At 41.1% G+C, this 17308-nt stretch overlaps 1 protein-coding gene across 1 annotated transcript in view; it reads left to right on the top strand.

The window, feature by feature from the left end:
• The window catches only part of TEC (tec protein tyrosine kinase), a 34602-nt gene extending 17294 nt beyond the window's left edge, over nt 1-17308 (top strand). Inside the window, exons 2-17 of the mRNA XM_009642302.2 lie at nt 477-578; nt 1602-1683; nt 3272-3400; nt 4851-4891; nt 5363-5544; nt 6401-6466; nt 8255-8309; nt 8472-8551; nt 9096-9229; nt 10493-10567; nt 11356-11527; nt 11680-11896; nt 12438-12502; nt 13551-13669; nt 14014-14171; nt 16156-17308. Coding sequence (XP_009640597.1) covers nt 477-578; nt 1602-1683; nt 3272-3400; nt 4851-4891; nt 5363-5544; nt 6401-6466; nt 8255-8309; nt 8472-8551; nt 9096-9229; nt 10493-10567; nt 11356-11527; nt 11680-11896; nt 12438-12502; nt 13551-13669; nt 14014-14171; nt 16156-16233 — 1755 coding nt within the window. The 3' untranslated portion in view covers nt 16234-17308. The remainder of the gene's footprint in view (nt 1-476; nt 579-1601; nt 1684-3271; nt 3401-4850; nt 4892-5362; nt 5545-6400; nt 6467-8254; nt 8310-8471; nt 8552-9095; nt 9230-10492; nt 10568-11355; nt 11528-11679; nt 11897-12437; nt 12503-13550; nt 13670-14013; nt 14172-16155) is intronic.

The raw sequence follows: 17308 nt of genomic DNA, 5'->3' as shown, positions 1-17308 counted from the left end.
GCAGAAGCAGCATCCCAGTTTCTCTGGAAACTTGGTGAAACACGGCAGTAGCTGCAAAATGGTGGAAACACTTCAGCCACAGAGGGAGGGAGCAGCTGAGATGATGCATTGGTGCCTATTTTCCTCACTGGTTTTAATCATAATTTAAAATCAGCAAGAGGGAAGGCTTCCTTCATCTCTACTCAAGTTATTTTTTGTAAAGAAGAGTAGATTAAACCTATGATGACAACTGATTGGAAACTTTATATAGAAAGAAGCGGTAATTTTTACTAAGCAATTGTACTGTACTCTGTGCACTTTCACCAGTGTAGATCTTCATACACTCTCCCTCTCTCACTTTTCAAATTACTTCTGCAGTTAAAGCACTATCAGTGTCGTACATGGAAAAGAAAGCAAGAAGTCTCTGCTGGGAAAAAAAAAGATAATTAGATAAATCCGTTATATTTTACATAATGTTTTTTACTTTTCTCTTATAGAAAAAATACAGAAAAGGATCTGTGGATATTTCAAGGATTAAATGTGTAGAAGTTGTAAAAAGTGACGGTATTATTCCCTGTCAAAATAAATATCCATTTCAGGTACGTTCCTTTATATAAAATATGTGAGTTACAGCGATCTTTTCAACCACCCCAAGCCATTTGGATGTAACTTGCTTGAAATTACTGTCACTTCTAAATACTGAGCCCGTTCTCTGGCTCTCGGGGGCTGTGTGGGAGGTGGATCAGGACCAGTGATTAAAACCCATCCCCAGCAAGCTCTGCTCCCCCTGCAGTCCCCTCCCTTGGAAGCTGTGCCTCATACACTTGGTCTTTTCCTTTTTCCCACCCTCTCTGCTTGGGTTGTGCAAGGAAAGTGCCTTGTCCTGGTCTTCCTCTGAAACAGGTTAGCTGGCAACCCATTTTCCTGGTCTTCATTCTTTCACATTAAATTAAATTTAATTATCATTAAATTATATAGGAATAAGAAAATCAAGATAAAACTTGCATTTTCTTCCACTGTGAACTTCAAACATAGAAAACAAACTGCTTAGAGGGGAAAAAGAAATGTTTAGATATGGGGGGTTGGATGCTGTGCCTGCTTACGATAGAGGGAATGATTGGAGCGGGGGTGGATTCCGCTGCCAGAGAGGGCACTCTGGCCCCTTTCTCCCAGGAAAATACTTGGTCTCCACGAGTACAAGCAGTGAAGAAAGAGAAAACAAGAATCACCCCAGAGCAGTACAGAATCACAAGGAGTTATGAAATGGCCGGGAACAAAGGTTATCTGATTATGAAGCAGCTTTAGCAACGAAACTGAACTGATTTTAGAAAACACACGGGGAAGAATGAACAAAGCAAAGCATGAAGCAAACATTTGTAAGGAATACTCTCAAGATAACGTACCATTGCAAAAGCCTTCCTTATTCCACTGAAAGCATCATATATGAATAGTAAACCCTAATTGTTTCCCGGTTTCTGCATTTTGTGGCTGAGGACACTAATTTTGTCAAATGTGACTGTCGTTTGTCTGTTCCGTTTCCTCTGTTTCCTGAGGTATAAATAAATGAATATTACCTGGTGAATGTCTTTTTTGATTTTGGTTTTTTTTTTTCCTCTCTCCAGGTTGTATATGATGCTAACACGCTTTATATTTTTGCACCAAGTGCACAAAGCCGGGATCAGTGGGTGAGGAATCTAAAAGAAGGTAATGGAAATAGCTCATACTTAACATCTAACGTGTTTAGATACCTTTAATTGAGCTGGCTGGCTGGGATGGAGTTGACTTGGTGCTGTATTTTTGATTTGTGGCCAAAATGGTGTTGAAGACGCACCAGTGTGTTAGTTGGTGCTGGGCAGTGCTTGCAAGGCATGGAGGCTTTGCCTTTTTCTCCCTCTGCCCCCGCAGCGAGTAGGCTGGGGCTGGGCAAGAGGTGACACAGCTGGGGCGGCGGACCCGGGCTGACCAAAGGGGATATTGCGGGCCATATAAGGTCATGCTCAGCACTAAAAACTGGGGGAGAGGCAGACGGGGGGTAGGCTCTTTTGGCTTCTGTATTGGGCATTACTCAGACTGCCTGGGCATCGGTCTGCTTTGTGGGAAATGGTGACCAATTGCCTTCACATCACTTTTCGTTTGGTTTTTTTCTTTTTTTTGCTTATTAAGCTGCCTTTATCTCAACCCACAGCTTTTCTCCTCTTCCTCTTTCTATTTCTGTTCTCTCCCCCGTCCTGCTGGGTGGGGAGAGTGGGTAAGTGGCTGTGTGGGTGTTTAGCTGCTGGCCAGCATCAACCCACAACAAGCTAGAAAAATAAAATGGTTGAGCTCCTCTTGCATCCACCGATTTTTTTTTTGTGTTGGGCCAGCTCATCATTTGCATACACAGCGTGTGATAACAGGTCCTGGGAGTATCAAACACCCAGACTGATTTAATTCAATTTGTGAAGTCCAGCTGCAATCAGAATTTGACTCTCTGCTTTTGCACAACATGTAAATCATCAAAAAGCTTATCCAAGCTAGTTAAGGGCATTGCTGAAAAGTTTTGTTTGAATGTATCTAGACAACATTGCGGGCCTGATGGTGGTCTCACACTGATGTCAAATGACAGGAGGCATCTCCACTGAGATGTGATCTGATAAATGCTATCACAGTGAGTAAAGATGTTTCTTTCAAGAACGTCTTAATGCCTTCTGCCACCATCAAATGTCCACATCAATTGCAGGTGCTCTGTAAAGTGATAAATAATTCCTGGGCTGGGACTACAGGGCAGGGGAATACCCTCTGAAACTCAGCATGCCCATAGGATGGGGGTAAGGAGCCTTTCAAGCCATACACAGGTGCTGTGCCATGGAATAGCGATAGACGTCAGCTATCTTTCCCTCCAGAGCACTATTTGTAGAGGAAATTGAGTTACTTGTAGCAGTAATAAAAAGAAAAGGGGCAGGCAGAGCCCTCAGGGCCTTCACAGCTACCTGAGCGCTTCGCAGGGTGCAGGTGGGCGCCTGGCTCTCCTTTTGTGGTTGCACCAAACGCCTGGCCCTGCTGGGGTGGCCACTTTAGGCAGGGCGTATAGCACTCTCTTCTGGAATAAAGTCATGTATTATCCTAAAAATGTCCTCTGCTATCATTATACCCTTGTAAACACAGTAGAAGGTCTTTAAGAGAAGGAGTGCTGTAGTAAGGCCAATAAGTGAAGATTATGCCTACTCTCAAACATATTGTAATATTTACTAAACATGTCCCTCCTGCAGATTTTTTTTTAATCTTTTAATATATGTTCTTTTCCTTCTTGTAGAAATAAAGAACAACAGCAATATAATGGTAAAATATCATCCTAAATTCTGGACAGAGGGAATTTATCAGTGCTGCAGACAGACAGAAAAATTAGCGCCTGGCTGTGAAAAATACAATCTTTTTGAAAACAGTAAGTACATATGTTCTCACATTAAGTTGTTTTGGCATATTTTTCTGCTTTTTTATGTGATCCTGTCATCACACCTGAATGCCCTAGGTACTGGGCAAATTTATAGAGCAGAGCGAATCAGTGATACTGTGCCTGAAGTAAATCAGAGTGTTTGTTTCATTTCCAGGCATTTTGTTAAAAATACAAAAGCCAGTGAATTGTCTTCCCAAAGAATTCTTAGAAAAAGCTGAAAGGAATCATTGAGGTCACTGAATTTGTTTCACTTGGTTTGTTTTCGCATCTGAAACTTACTTGACCAAGTGTTTACCTCAGACTGGGGATAAAACCTGATGATGAAAAAGATCCAGCTGGAAATCCCTGCTAACTCTTCAATTTTAATAACTAACTTCTAACTTCTACATACCTATGTAAAAGAATAATAACTCTGTTGCATTGGTGTTACTACACCAGTGTAAAGACGATACAAGAAGGCTTAATGTATTTACAGACACACGACTGAATTTTCTTAGGGGCTTGTAAACGTCTGTATGCTGAACCTGGATGAACCGTGACGTCCGTAGGCACGTGCACCTTCCAGCATCCAAGTCACAGGTTCTGCTTGTTCAGCAGTGGATGCTGTAGCATGCAAAGATGTGCAAGCATGACCCTCACTGCAATATTGTCCTACATAAGGATAGAGTAGTTATTTAGTCCTTGATTTAATGAAAATTCTGCGGTAGGAAAAGGAATTGAGCCATTCCTTACCTCCCAGTGAAATCAGCAGTGCCTAGATGGTTTCCTACATCAGGGCGTTAAATGGGAATGGTGGGAACCCGTGGATTTAGTTGCATTGAAAGACTTGAAGAATAAACAGTGGCTCATGGTCAGCCTTATTCATCAGGAAGATGTAAAACCTGACATACAGCTCAACCTTTTGAGTGGGGAAAAAAGCAGCACAGGAGAAAAAAATAGTCTTGGGCCTGAAAGAAGTAATTAAAAATACATAGAAAATTTATACCTTATTTAGCGAAGCAAGGATCAGAGGGAGTATTGTTTTTTTAGAAGAGCAGATGTCGATAAGAACAGACCTTTAGATTATCATGGTGACACGAACACTGCTTCCTTTTTATATGCTTTTTTTATCTCTATCTTTTTTTTTATTTTCTCGTATATTTCTGCATCTGAGGGCTCATTCAGGGATGTCTGCGTGGCACGCTCGGGTGTGGCACAGATATTGCCAAATCCTGTGGTGAATGTAGCCTGCCGTCTGATTTAGGATGCTTTTGCAAGAATATTTAATCAATGTTTTTCTAATACTTAACTGGAGCTGTCTTTTCTTTCTGACTTACTAAATTATCCTGAGGACTAGTTAAGATACTAAAACCTCATCTGAAATGTATATGTTTTATTCGGTTTTTAAATTTATAGCTAAATGGATAGACACAGATCCTTTCCTATTCTCTGTTTCTAGGTGTAATGAGATTGCCCTCCCCAATGCCAGAAAAAAATGTGGTAGGTGGTGTCTTAAAATATTGAATAGATAATTGCTGCGGTTTGAGACGGTGTTTAGATTTCCTGTGATTCTTCCCATGTACTACAGCAAAGGTCTATTTCTGTATGCGTCAATGGGCACCACGCTCTATCTCAAGCTCAGGCTGGAGAAAATCCCACAGAAATTTAGTGGCACCTATTAGCCCTATCTGTGCTGCTGGTGGGAAGAGGGGGTTAGAAAGCAAATGCCCGCTAGCACTGCCCTTTACTGGCAGCTGCAGAGCTTCAGCATGAGCCAGCCCCATGGGTAGCACCCGCGGTGGTCACCCTCTGCGTGCCCCCTTGCCAGGCCACCGCAGCTTCCCCCTGGGGCAACCCAGAACTATCCCAGCTTTTGTCTCCGGGATGCTCAGCTGGTTTGTGCTGGTGTCGTGGTAAGGGCAGGGTGGAGTGGAGCAGAGTGGACTGACAGTAACGTTGGGTTGTTTTCAGCGAAGGCCTCCACCACCTGCTCCTCCAGTTGAAGAAAATGACAACAAAGAGGAGGAGATTGTGGTAGCAATGTATGACTTTGAGCCTACAGAACATCATGATTTAAGATTAGAGAAAGGTGAAGAATATACGGTGATTGAGAAGAATGACATTCACTGGTGGAAGGCGAGAGACAAACATGGGTAAACACGAATTCCTTGGTTTTCATTACAAAGTTCTTAAGACTATTTCCGTCTTGTAGTAATTTATATTGACTGTGTGTCAACAAATAACTGTATTAGAACCCCCTTTGGACCCCAGCCCTGAAATCTCATCCGTATCTTTATTCCGACATAGAAACCAATTGAAGAGTTTAAAGTTTCCCAATTAAAGCATCAGCCATCCTGAAAAACCTCACTAGACTGGTACAGTACTCCCGCTGCCCTGGGGAACACCTCATTAGAGAGCAATATGGTTAACGCTCAGCTCAGCAGGCTCTAACTTCCAGACCTGAATAATCATCATCTTATTTAATAGCTGGATCATTAGGGGAAATCTTTGAATGAGTTGAGAGAGAGTTGCAGTGAGATGCCTTAATGACTGGCTACAACTTTACATTCCCTGGATTAAATTTTTTCCCTGTGGTTTTAAAGGTGAAGGTGTCCATACTTCAATATTTATCAGGTCCCTGTTGCAATATGTTAGAGGTAACTGTGAGTTGTCAGGCTGCGGCAGGCTCCAAACCTATTTCCAGTGACTTACTGGGACCTCTGAGCGCAGAAGTGACAAAACAGCAGAGGGTCACTCTTCTTCACCCCTTCTGCTGGTTTTCTTGGGCACTTCTGCTGCCCGTGTCACTTCTCCAGGTGCACTGAAAGTTAATGTGGAAATGCTGATGCGGAAAATTAGTTTCTGTATAATCAGCGGTAGAGTGGGCGGGTCAGTAATAAATAAATTACAGCGAGGGACCTCTGATAATTAGCAGAATGAAACACTGTCTTCTATGCATGCAATTTTACGTTTTCACTCAGATGGCCTATTACATTTTTTTTTTTTTAGAAAACAAGGATATATTCCAAGCAACTATGTAACAGGAAAGAAGTCCAACAACCTTGATCAATATGAGTAAGTGAATATTTGAATTAAAATCAGAAAGATTGTAACATGAAACCTATTCTTTAAGAATGACAATGTGTTTCTAAAGTTTTGAAAACAATTATTTACAGACAATAGCAATTACTCAGAAATGAAACTTAAATATTTGGAATAGGCATATATTTGTTCTGATTCTTCTCCTTGATTTTTCTGTGATTTATAGTGTGCAGTCCAGTCAGTGACATGGCCATCAGGCAGGTAGTTTTTAGGCTCTCACTATTAAAGCAAAAAAACCCTGCTCCCAGTTCTTGGATAGGCAAAGAGAAATTTTAAAGGAAATGTTTTTTTAATATTGAAGTGACATGCCTACCCAAAGTGTGTGGCAGTAAGATAGTAGAGTAGAAAACAGTGGAAATAATTCAAAGTAAACATAACAGATCAGAGATTTTGGAAGGCAGCTCTAATTTTCAGGAAAATTTATCACTTGGTGCATTTTAAGTCTGTGTATGCATATAACTTATCTTCTATAAAAGTATAGCTTTTTTTTTAAAAAAATGCTTTTTCCAATTTAATTATGGAGTACTTATTTAAGAACATCAGGATAAAATTTAACACTGTAGTCTCCAAGCCTGTTGTTCCTGATATTCAAATTTTAGTACAGCATAAACTGTTGTGCCTGAGAGCTTGACATGTTTTATGATTTTTAGATAAAATGGAGCTGTAAGGAAATAATAATTAAAACCAGTTTACAAAACCACATTAGTAGCTCCAAACGTCTACTCTCAGCCTCGTATGGCTCCTACTGCTGTGTTTTGACAGAAGGTAGAATTTCTTCTGGGATTTTGCCCTCGGCTTCACTGGAGGGAATTACGTGTTCTTCGTTGCTTTCTCATCTCCAAGGCTCTTGCTAAGAGCCCTGCCCTGCTCTGGGCTGGGCTGCGGGGCTGGCAGAAAGGGAAGGAAGGAACTGGGCTGCCTTATCTGGTCCAGCCACTTTGTGCCTTACTACCTTGGGGCCGTAATTCTGAGTCACCCTGTAGTCCAGGGAGGATTACTCCAGGTCACCTGCCAGCTGCGAGAAACCACTATCTCGGGAACAGCAGAACTTGATTAGAGGCTGCTGTGCCACTTCCCTGCTCATTTACTGCTGCAACAGCATAGCTCAAAGCCATTGCAGCACACCATTTGCATGCTGCGTGTTTTTCCTTTCTATATGATTTGCTGCAGCTGGCTGAAATGTCAGTGCTTCCATGGCTGCTTTAACCTGCCCATGCAGCACCCAGCTCGGGGATGCGCAGCCGTGACATTTAATTCACTTTCAACCTCCTCTTTGGTAGGTGGGGTCCTCTCTGGAAAATCAGAACCGTGAAGTTACTGAATGAAATAGCAGTCTGGCAGCCAGCTCCGCAGGCGGCTCGACCGAGCGGTGCGCAGGCAGCGGCTTCCCTGGGGCTGTCAGCCTGCCCGCGGGCTGCCGCTCAGAGCGACTGCTGCCATCAGCCTGTGAGCGTTTGCAGAGCATTCTTCCTGAAAAATTAGTTCCGTCACCTGAAGTTTATTGGCTTCTGTGGGAACTCACTGGCTTTGTTTCAGGGCATACTTATGGGATGACTGCACAATGTAATAGAGACTGATTTTTGTACATTAACTAAAGTTCAGTTGTTGAGCTTTGTTACTGTAAAATTATTGAATCTGTAGCTTTGCACTACTTTGCTTTAAGCATTGTACGGAGATCATGCAGTTTGGAGAAGTTTTGGTCACAAGCAAAGTTGTATGTTTGGAGAAGTTTTGGTTACAAACACAGAAGTTGTGTTGCAGGTGGTACAGCAGGAACCTGAACAGAAGCAAGGCAGAGCAGCTCCTCAGAAACGAGGTGAGTACAGCAGCCTCACAGCATTAACCATGAAATTCATGTAAAGTCACTTCTTTTGTTAAAATAAATGCTTATTTTGGCGTACGTAAATCACAGAACGAGTAGAAGAGACATGCAGCTTAAAACTGCTCGTACTAAACTGTCAACGTGCTTGCATTTTAGGATAAAGAAGGTGGTTTTGTGGTGAGGGACTCAAGTCAGCCTGGCCTGTATACAGTTTCCCTTTATACAAAATTTGGAGGGTGAGTTTCTGCAGCTGCTCTGCACACCTTGTCTCGTCCAAATCCATTTGCATGTCTCCAAATCCATGGGCTGGAGGAAAGCCCAGGAGAGATCCCAACAAAGAAACGAGGGGTGCTGTGATAGGAAACACGGGTGATTAAAATGAGCTTACTCGATTCCGCGGTGAGGTTGTGTTTGCTTTAATCCAGAGTAGACCTGAACTGCCACTCAAAGGAGGCCACCTCGTTTTGCCACCCTGTTTGGTCTGTTCCCACCTGCCAGCCCAAGTGTTTGCATTGGTGTATGGTGAGCTGGATCATGGAGCTTGCTGGGCTGAAAATTAATCTTTTATGGGTTAATCTCCAACTTGGTGTGAGCCGAAGGCGAGTCACCAGTGCGTGGGATCTCTGATATTCAAGCTGTTCCTGCAGCATGTGACATTGGGCAGCCACGCCGGCCCTTTCCGTTTCCTTTTCCTTGTCTGCGTGCTCTTCTTAAAAAAGTTCACAACAAATGACATTGTATTATTGCTAATTGTTATTATTGTTATTATTATTTTTCCAGAGAAGGTTCATCAGGAATAAGACACTACCATATAAAAGAAACAGTGACGTCACCGAAGCAGTACTACCTCGCAGAAAAACATCTCTTTAACTCCATTCCAGAAATAATTGAGTATCATAAACACAATGCAGCAGGTAGATGAATTGGATTTTTTCTGTCACTTAGGGCTGTTTTGAAAAGGAGCGTGAGGCGTTTTAGGGTTTTAATTAAAGGGTTTTAGGTTTTTATAGAGCCTTCTTTTTCAGGGAAGTCATGAGACACCGCGTTTTCACATTTTTTTCAATACAGGCAATAATTTTAAAGTTTTTATATAAATATATATATAAATATATAAATATGTTCCTGTCCCCAGAGTAACAGAAGAACAGCTGTATCGAGTCAGGAAAAATCATTCATTTAGCTGCACATCGTGTCTCCATCAGCTGCCTGTAACCCACAGCAGATGGATAGTGATGGTACTTCCCCAGAGTAGGCTCCAGGCACTAGCTTTTTGCCTGCGAGTCAGCACCACTTAACATGATTTAATCTGCCTGTATAGCAAACAGGTGAGGAGAAGAAGAGTTTGTTCTTTAGAAAATCCCTAAAGGTGAGTCTTTGTAAAGGTTAGACACTTCGGACTTATAGCTGATGGCTGATGCTGGTGTCTGCCCACTGTATGATGGGATGGGGAGAGTTTAGGAATCAGGTGCAAGGCAAAAATACTAATACAGTATATTTTTTTCAAGTCCAGTCTGTGCATAAATTTCTCTCGTGACCGATGTTTTCTAGATGTGTATATCTAATTCAGAAGACCTGGCATTTCCTGATGATATTCTGGAAAAGGCCTTTCTGGAAAATATGCCCCAAAACACAACCCTGCTTTCCATTTATTATAACTGATTTTACTACTTGTTTTTTAATTGCTTTATTGCTTTTACCTTATGGTATTTTGAGTTTTGGCAAGATTTTAGGAGAATATTCAGCTAACACGCAGCATTTATTTTGCGTATGTAAAATCCCCACATGAAACTGCTGGGATTTGTATGTGCGAAACAGAAATGATCAAAAGTAATGTTGAGAGTATGCATTTTGGATAATCTTTCTGATCTGAAAGGGGTCCTCAGCCTTTGTTGGTGCCAGCATAACTGTAATGCACAAATATGTATTCATATATCGGTATCCATCTTTCACTAGTAAAGAAGCAGCAGCAAGTTAGGTGCAGCGAGTGCTCTTGTGTACCTCTTGTAGCCACTTTGAGTAGTCAAAACAACGCAATAGCAGAAATAGGGTCAAAGCTATATATAACAATAAGCTTGTTGTTAATCAGTGTTGCAGTTTGCAGTGAAGAAGTGGCTGATTTGCTGCCTGGCACTATTTCAGGAGTAAGCTGTGTCTCTTGAACTGTCTTTGAACCTCAGGTCTTGTTACCAGGCTGCGTTACCCAGTGACCCCAAAGAAGACCACAGCACCAACAACGGCAGGATTCAGCTACGGTAATTGCGTGTTATATTAATCTGCACATAGCTTTTCTAATGATTTTATACATGTAAGTTGCCACAAGATTTTCTAAAAATTTTGAAAAGACCTAATTTTGTACTGTGATTGCCTGTACTAACTTATACGGGTCCAAGTTGCACCTTGGAGACCCTTGCTCAGAGGATCAGCGTGCAGAGGCATGAGGGCTGGTGGTAGGTGTGTGGTGCCAAGGGCAGAAGTGAGGAGAAGCAGAACATGTCACCGCTGCTCCAGGGGAATTCGGCATCATCCTCCATGCTTTCGTGGGCACCTTGAACTCTACCCAGTTAAAGAGCTGTGCCTTTGGCTCCTTCATAAGCCTCCAGACCTCTGACTCAATCTTGGCTCCTTTGATCTTTGCAGAGGGGTTACTTTTTTTTTTTTTTTTTAAATTTTGGAATAACCTCTTTTAAGCATGGCACATCAGGTGATGTGAGCAGCTGCTATGCACTGGCACAACTTCCTATGATGGCAGCTTGTTGAAATCAAGTCTGATAATACCAGCATGTAATTATTGGCTTCAGGAAAGTTTAAGTTTTGCCTTCTGTTGGTCAGGAGCTGCTTAAAGGTTATGCCTAGCTAAAATTTTGTTTGTTTTGTGAGACACAGAAATGCTCTATTTTCAAGTTAATTCTAAGATGTTTTCTTCCTAAATTCCCGGATTTGCTAGTAATCCAGCATTTCCCTTTCCTCCTCCCTATCACCTACCAGTTTGGTATGTTCCCTAGAACAGCAGTCATGGGCTCTCGTTTGTTTTATTTTATAGAGAAGTGGGAAATTAATCCCTCGGAACTGACGTTCATGAGAGAACTGGGGAGCGGTCTCTTCGGCGTAGTGCGCCTCGGGAAATGGAGGGCACAGTATAAAGTGGCCATCAAGGCAATTCGGGAAGGTGCGATGTATGAAGAGGATTTCATCGAAGAAGCTAAAGTAATGATGTGAGTTGTGTGCTTGCCAGTTCTAGGCCTCAGATGCCGTTTACTGATTATAAGTAAAACACTTTGGGCAGGTGGTATTTTTGCAGTTGTGTGGGGTGGAGAGCTAGCACTGGGCGGAGGACGTAATAGCGACGCAATCTCTATCTTTTCAGGAAGCTAACACATCCTAAATTAGTTCAGCTGTATGGCGTGTGCACACAACAGAGACCTATCTACATCGTGACAGAGTTCATGGAGCATGGCTGCCTTCTCAATTACCTGAGACAAAAACGGGGAGTTTTGAGTAAAGACGTCCTGCTCACTATGTGCCAAGATGTATGTGAGGGAATGGAGTACCTGGAGAGAAACAGCTTTATCCACAGAGACCTGGTAACATCCCATTAGGCAGTAAACTCCTCTTTAAATGTTTTATTTTTGAGCTTACCTATTCCTTTTTGAAACAGCCTGTTTGTAAATAACTGCTTGTCTTCGTGCAGAAAATTCTAAGTAGTTGAAGTTGGCTCTTTAGGGTCTAATCAAGTCTCTAAAATTGCCCTGTAGAGAAAATTATGAGAGGTTTCTTTCTCCCAAGGAAATGGAATAAAATCTCTCTGAAATTTTTATAAAGAGTTAATAGCTATTTGCACTGATATAATAGCATATCTCTGTTCTGTATTGGTGCCATTTCCACCACTCATGAATCCCTTGAGATGACCATTTCTTCTGGTGATTTTTATCAAAATGTTTCAGTTGTCAAAGCAGTACTGTCAAGAGCAAAGGCACAGGTGCCTTTTAGAGTGAGAATACACCACTGAACTTGGTAAATTGGTGAACTTGCTAAGCAATGAGGACAAAGTCCTCGTTAGACCATTGTGATTTGTGTGCAAGAGACTGCAAGTTTTTCACCCAGATCTAACCATTCTTTTTGCAGGCTGCCAGGAACTGCTTGGTCAGTGACTCAGGAGTGGTCAAAGTGTCGGATTTTGGAATGACGAGGTATGGCTGAGTGTGCAGACACATTTGTGGGGATTTGGGGACTTAGCCATAAGGCAACACACGCCCAGCAAAATTACAAGCAAAATGATCTTTTTTGACCCCTCTAGGGAACATTCTTTGGTTCATTTTTTTCCGCTGCCTTTAAAACTTGTTCATTCTGTGGTGATGTGTTGCTTTCCTTACTCATTTTAATTCTGGAAAATCAAAGCTAGGCAGTTTATTCTCTAGAGAAGTATGCCTAGCACTTACTATGAGAGGGCCTGGCTTTCAACTGACTCTGTGGTCTGAGTGGTCTTCTATTAGCAACTTTCTGTAACATCTGTGAAAGTCTTTTAATCTTGATTTTAATCTTGTGGTGATGGAGGAGGCTTGTGTCTCAGACAGCAGAGTTTACGCTACAGAGATAATATTCATTAATCTGTATTTTGGTAAATAAATGATAGAAAGAGGCTGTTCAGCGAGCTTGGGATCCTCTTGGGGTAGATGGTTCAGAGTTGCGTCTTGCCAGCTGAGGTGCTGAGACCTGGAGAGGGGTTAATTTCCTGCCCTTGTTAGCACCCATGGGTGCTACATCAGGTGGGTGCTGTGTGGGTGAGGCAGGGGGTGGGGGAGCAACAGCTGCAAGGAAGGTGTTAAAGCACCATGGTTTGACCACACTCTTCTTGGCTTTTGCTGCCTTTCTGTGCTACTGAGCTTGTATGTTGCCTGACATCTGAACTCAGAATGGCCGGTGAGAAACAGAGCAAGAAATGTATGCTTTTGCATCATTTTCTCTTGTAGTACAGACATTTAACTTGCAGGTGGCCTAGACCTGTGTTGTGTAGCTAATAATCACAAGAGAAGACTCTCAGGTCATAAGACGAATGGAGAGTGTCTTGACCCAAACCTTAGTACCGCCCCAGAGAAGCAATTTTTATCGTGTGATGCTAACGGTCATGGCCATTAGGTGGCACTATAAGCCTCTAATATTCAAATCCAAATCTAAATTATAATTTGCAGGCTTGGAGGCTGACTGAAGGATATAATTTTTTTATTTTTTTTTTTTTAGGTATGTCCTTGATGATCAATACACAAGCTCCTCAGGGGCTAAATTTCCTGTGAAATGGTGCCCCCCTGAAGTTTTTAATTATAGCCGATTCAGCAGCAAGTCAGATGTCTGGTCATTCGGTAAGACGTTCATCATTGAAAGAAAGTGCTATTTTTATGTTTTATCAATAGCAGTTAAGGTCCAGTTATTGGGAAGGATTCAGACATCTGAGAAGAAGCTCGGAGAAACCATTTGCCATGGTTTTGTGCTTGCATAAAGTTCCACAGAGACCGTTAGAACTGTTATTTATTAAACCCCATGCTACTAGAATAAGATGTTTTTAGCGATGACACATGTGAACACTTTCAAGAATATGGATCTCAAGTTATTTATCCATCAGAAATTCTGAGCCCAGGGCTCAAAATAAACATACATTTTTAAGAAGTTATTTGCTTAATGATTCTTTCCTTTTTTTTTTTTTTAGGTGTTTTAATGTGGGAAGTCTTTACGGAAGGAAAAATGCCCTTTGAAAAAAGCTCCAACTATGAAGTGGTAACGATGGTTAGCCAAGGACATCGGTTGTATCGGCCCAAACTAGCCTGTAAGCAGGTGTATGAAATGATGATGATGTGCTGGCAGGAGGTATATACTTTTTTTTGTTTGTTTTTGAATTGGAAAAAAAGGTCAATCTAGTAACAGCATTTAATACCCATTGCAGCATTCTGACTGTCGAGCTTGCTCAGCTCTTCATGAGTTTATTGCTAAGACAAAGATCTCCCACTGCTTTGCAACCAAACTAGAGCTGTGGTAAGAAAAACCACCAAGGAAACTTCTGTGAAATAAACGGACTGTCAGATTAAGTACAAAGGCATTTAGTAACAAAATGAAATAATTGCTGAAGCTGTGCTGGTCATGATTATATTTGTACAAATACTCCTAGCAGAAAAGAATTCAGTCAGGACAGCCCAGAGGTAGAGAATCTGAATTTATGTTGCTTCAGTTTATTAATTATTACAGAAACATGCCAGAGTGACTGAAAATATTTTTAAAGGAATACTGCATACTTGACGATAAAGGAAATCTAGATTAATTTGCAGTTGAATCTAACTACAAATCCTAAGTTTTATAAAGAAAGATAAAAATACACTGTGCTTTTAGTCCTCCTAACCCAGAAAAATACTGACTGTACAATTTTCAGAGAGGTCAAAGGAGCAGCAAACCCAAATTTAATACTTTATCAACTAAGTAAGTATAAAACAGGTTTTGTATTATTAAAGCAGAAAGTCTCTAAGGATAGGTGCATTTAATGAGATGCCTCTAATTTTGAGAGAGCAATCGAGGAAACCAAGAGTGGAAAGTGGTAGATGATTGATTTCTAGTTAGTGTTTGCCACTAGGAGGATGCTGGGGGAAAAACTGCTCTTCCAGTAATAAAGATGACATGCTGTCTGACACTCTTCTTGGAGGAGAAGGTGCTGGAACAGAGAGCAATTAGTCATCAGACCAACTGGTGGAGGTCTAAAACTTACAAACCAGTTGGTTTATGCAGAAAAAAAATACATTAAAAACAACAGTGGCCTGGGGGGGCGCAGAATGACCAATATGTCTGTAGTTCAAAAAAGCTGTTCCCAGGAGCCACGAAACAACAATCATTAAATTTTGTTTGTCCTTGATAACCTGGTTGAAATGGTCATTAAAATGGAATAATAAATTACCTGGAAGATAATGACAAGTTATTTGTTAATGCTCTTTGAATATTGATTTGTATTTATAAGATTTATATGAACATCAGTGAATTGATTAAAAAGTTATTGATTTCATCAGGGGTTATTAACGATAAAATCTAAGCAGTCATCACGTGGGAGAGAAAGAATCTTGCAAAGAATTGTGAAAGATACTGTCAATCTTTGTCATAAACATGATTAACTGTAGGTACCTCAGTCCTCATTTAATAAATTTATTAATGATTTGTAGAGGGTAGTGAATACTGAGGCTTCAAAGTTCTGCAGGTGACACAAATCTAAAGGGGCTGATAAATAGACAAAAAGAGTGAAAGTTACCCAGACATTCAGAAAATGCTAAACTCTGTCAGCAAGGTCAGCAAAGAGACTACCTCAGCATATTGCTGTAAATAAACAAAACAAACAGGATGTTATGACACATAAGGAACTGCATAGAAAATAAGTAGAGTAGATGAAGGATGCCATTGCATAAGTCTATGACGCAGTCTCATTTAGGAGTCAAAAAAATACCGTTGAAGTAAAAGAGGCTTCAGAGAATGACGCTTAAAATTTTTAGGAGCGTGAACAACTTGCGTAAAGAAAGATTGGAGCAATTCAACGGGGAAGGTAGGGATGAGGAAGAAAAATGACAAAGTGTAGCACTATGCAAAGTAAAGAATTATATAAAGGATGTAGTCCAGCAACAACTATTAATGCTTTTTCAAAGCATAAAGAAAAAGGTGATGCGCGACACATCCAAAATTCACAGAAGGAAATATTTTTGCATGTCACATCTAATGAAATGGTGAATTCACTACCACGGAGTGATAGCAAGACCAATAATTTATCAAAACCAACACAACTTTGTTGCTTTCTGATCATAGCTGTGCATGCTTTTATTTTTAGAAACCAGAGGGACGCCCGACTTTTGAAGACTTGCTTCACACAATCATTGACATTGCAGAGGGTGAAGATGCTTTCTGAAAAAAGACAACAGCAGCATGAGCGCAGGAAAGAAGCCACTTTCCAGAGATGTGGCTTCACCATTTCTTTTTAAAGGCTTGATTCTCGAAGCTGCTGGATGCCGCTAAACAGCGTGGGGAACGTGTAACATCTGATCCACTCCAGCACAAGGAGAGTTTTATATGACGTTGGGAAATGAGCACAGTATCTGCAGCAATACTGGCGGTCTATATTTTCTCTGAAAAGTCAGCACTGCGTAGCTGGCAAGTTGAGCTCTTTATGGAGGAAGAGAATGGATGTGGCCAAAGCCCAGGAGCCTAATTTGCATTTACTGGATTGGGCTCATGTACATAGAGTCCACGTTTCTGAGTTTCTCTTTACACAGGCAGTAGTATTAGTAGTGATTTGCATGCTTAAAATTGAAGGTATCTATAAATGGCTATTTACTGACATTGAAATGTTTCCAGAGATTCTCCAGAAACATTATTTTTCCTGGTTGATGGGTGATTTATGACACATCAAGAACACAAAACATGCCCCTTCCATTTGCACATAGCAGGTTGTTAACAGTACAGTCTTCAGTTTAGCGTAACACTCAAAAAGCTTTGCTTCAGAACTAAGCCATGGTATGCCCCAAGCCATTCTAGGCTGTTTGGTCAACCAGAGACCTCCCATGGTTAGTCTTGATGTTACTCGTGAAAAATAAGTCCAAGATTCAGCACAGCTGGCTGTCAGTGTACCATAGTACCTTGTTTTGGATTAATTATAAAATAATTTATATGCTGTATGTATTGTAAATATATAAATTCCATGCATTTATTTATATAAAGTGTTTTTTCCTCTTGAAGTTTTCAAGCACAAGTTTGTCCTGCCTTCACTTCCATACACAACTCAATACATGGGGTTGTAAATGAAGGACAGTACACTCTCAAGTGTGTTTAAGGAGGGCTCCTCTTTCTGTCTGTTATCTGAACGTACAGTGATCTAACCTTTCTGTTCTTAACAGAAACTGTCATACTACACATGTATGTGAATAAACTGAACGTTAACTATTGTTTGGAACCAACTAATGCATTACCAATAATTTACTGTGAGT

The sequence above is a fragment of the Egretta garzetta genome, unplaced genomic scaffold, assembly GCF_000687185.1.
Source record: "Egretta garzetta isolate BGI_Z169 unplaced genomic scaffold, ASM68718v1 scaffold557, whole genome shotgun sequence".
Lineage (NCBI taxonomy): Eukaryota > Metazoa > Chordata > Aves > Pelecaniformes > Ardeidae > Egretta > Egretta garzetta.
Note: the sequence above shows the minus strand (reverse complement) of the source record. Positions and strands in the feature narration are given on the sequence as shown.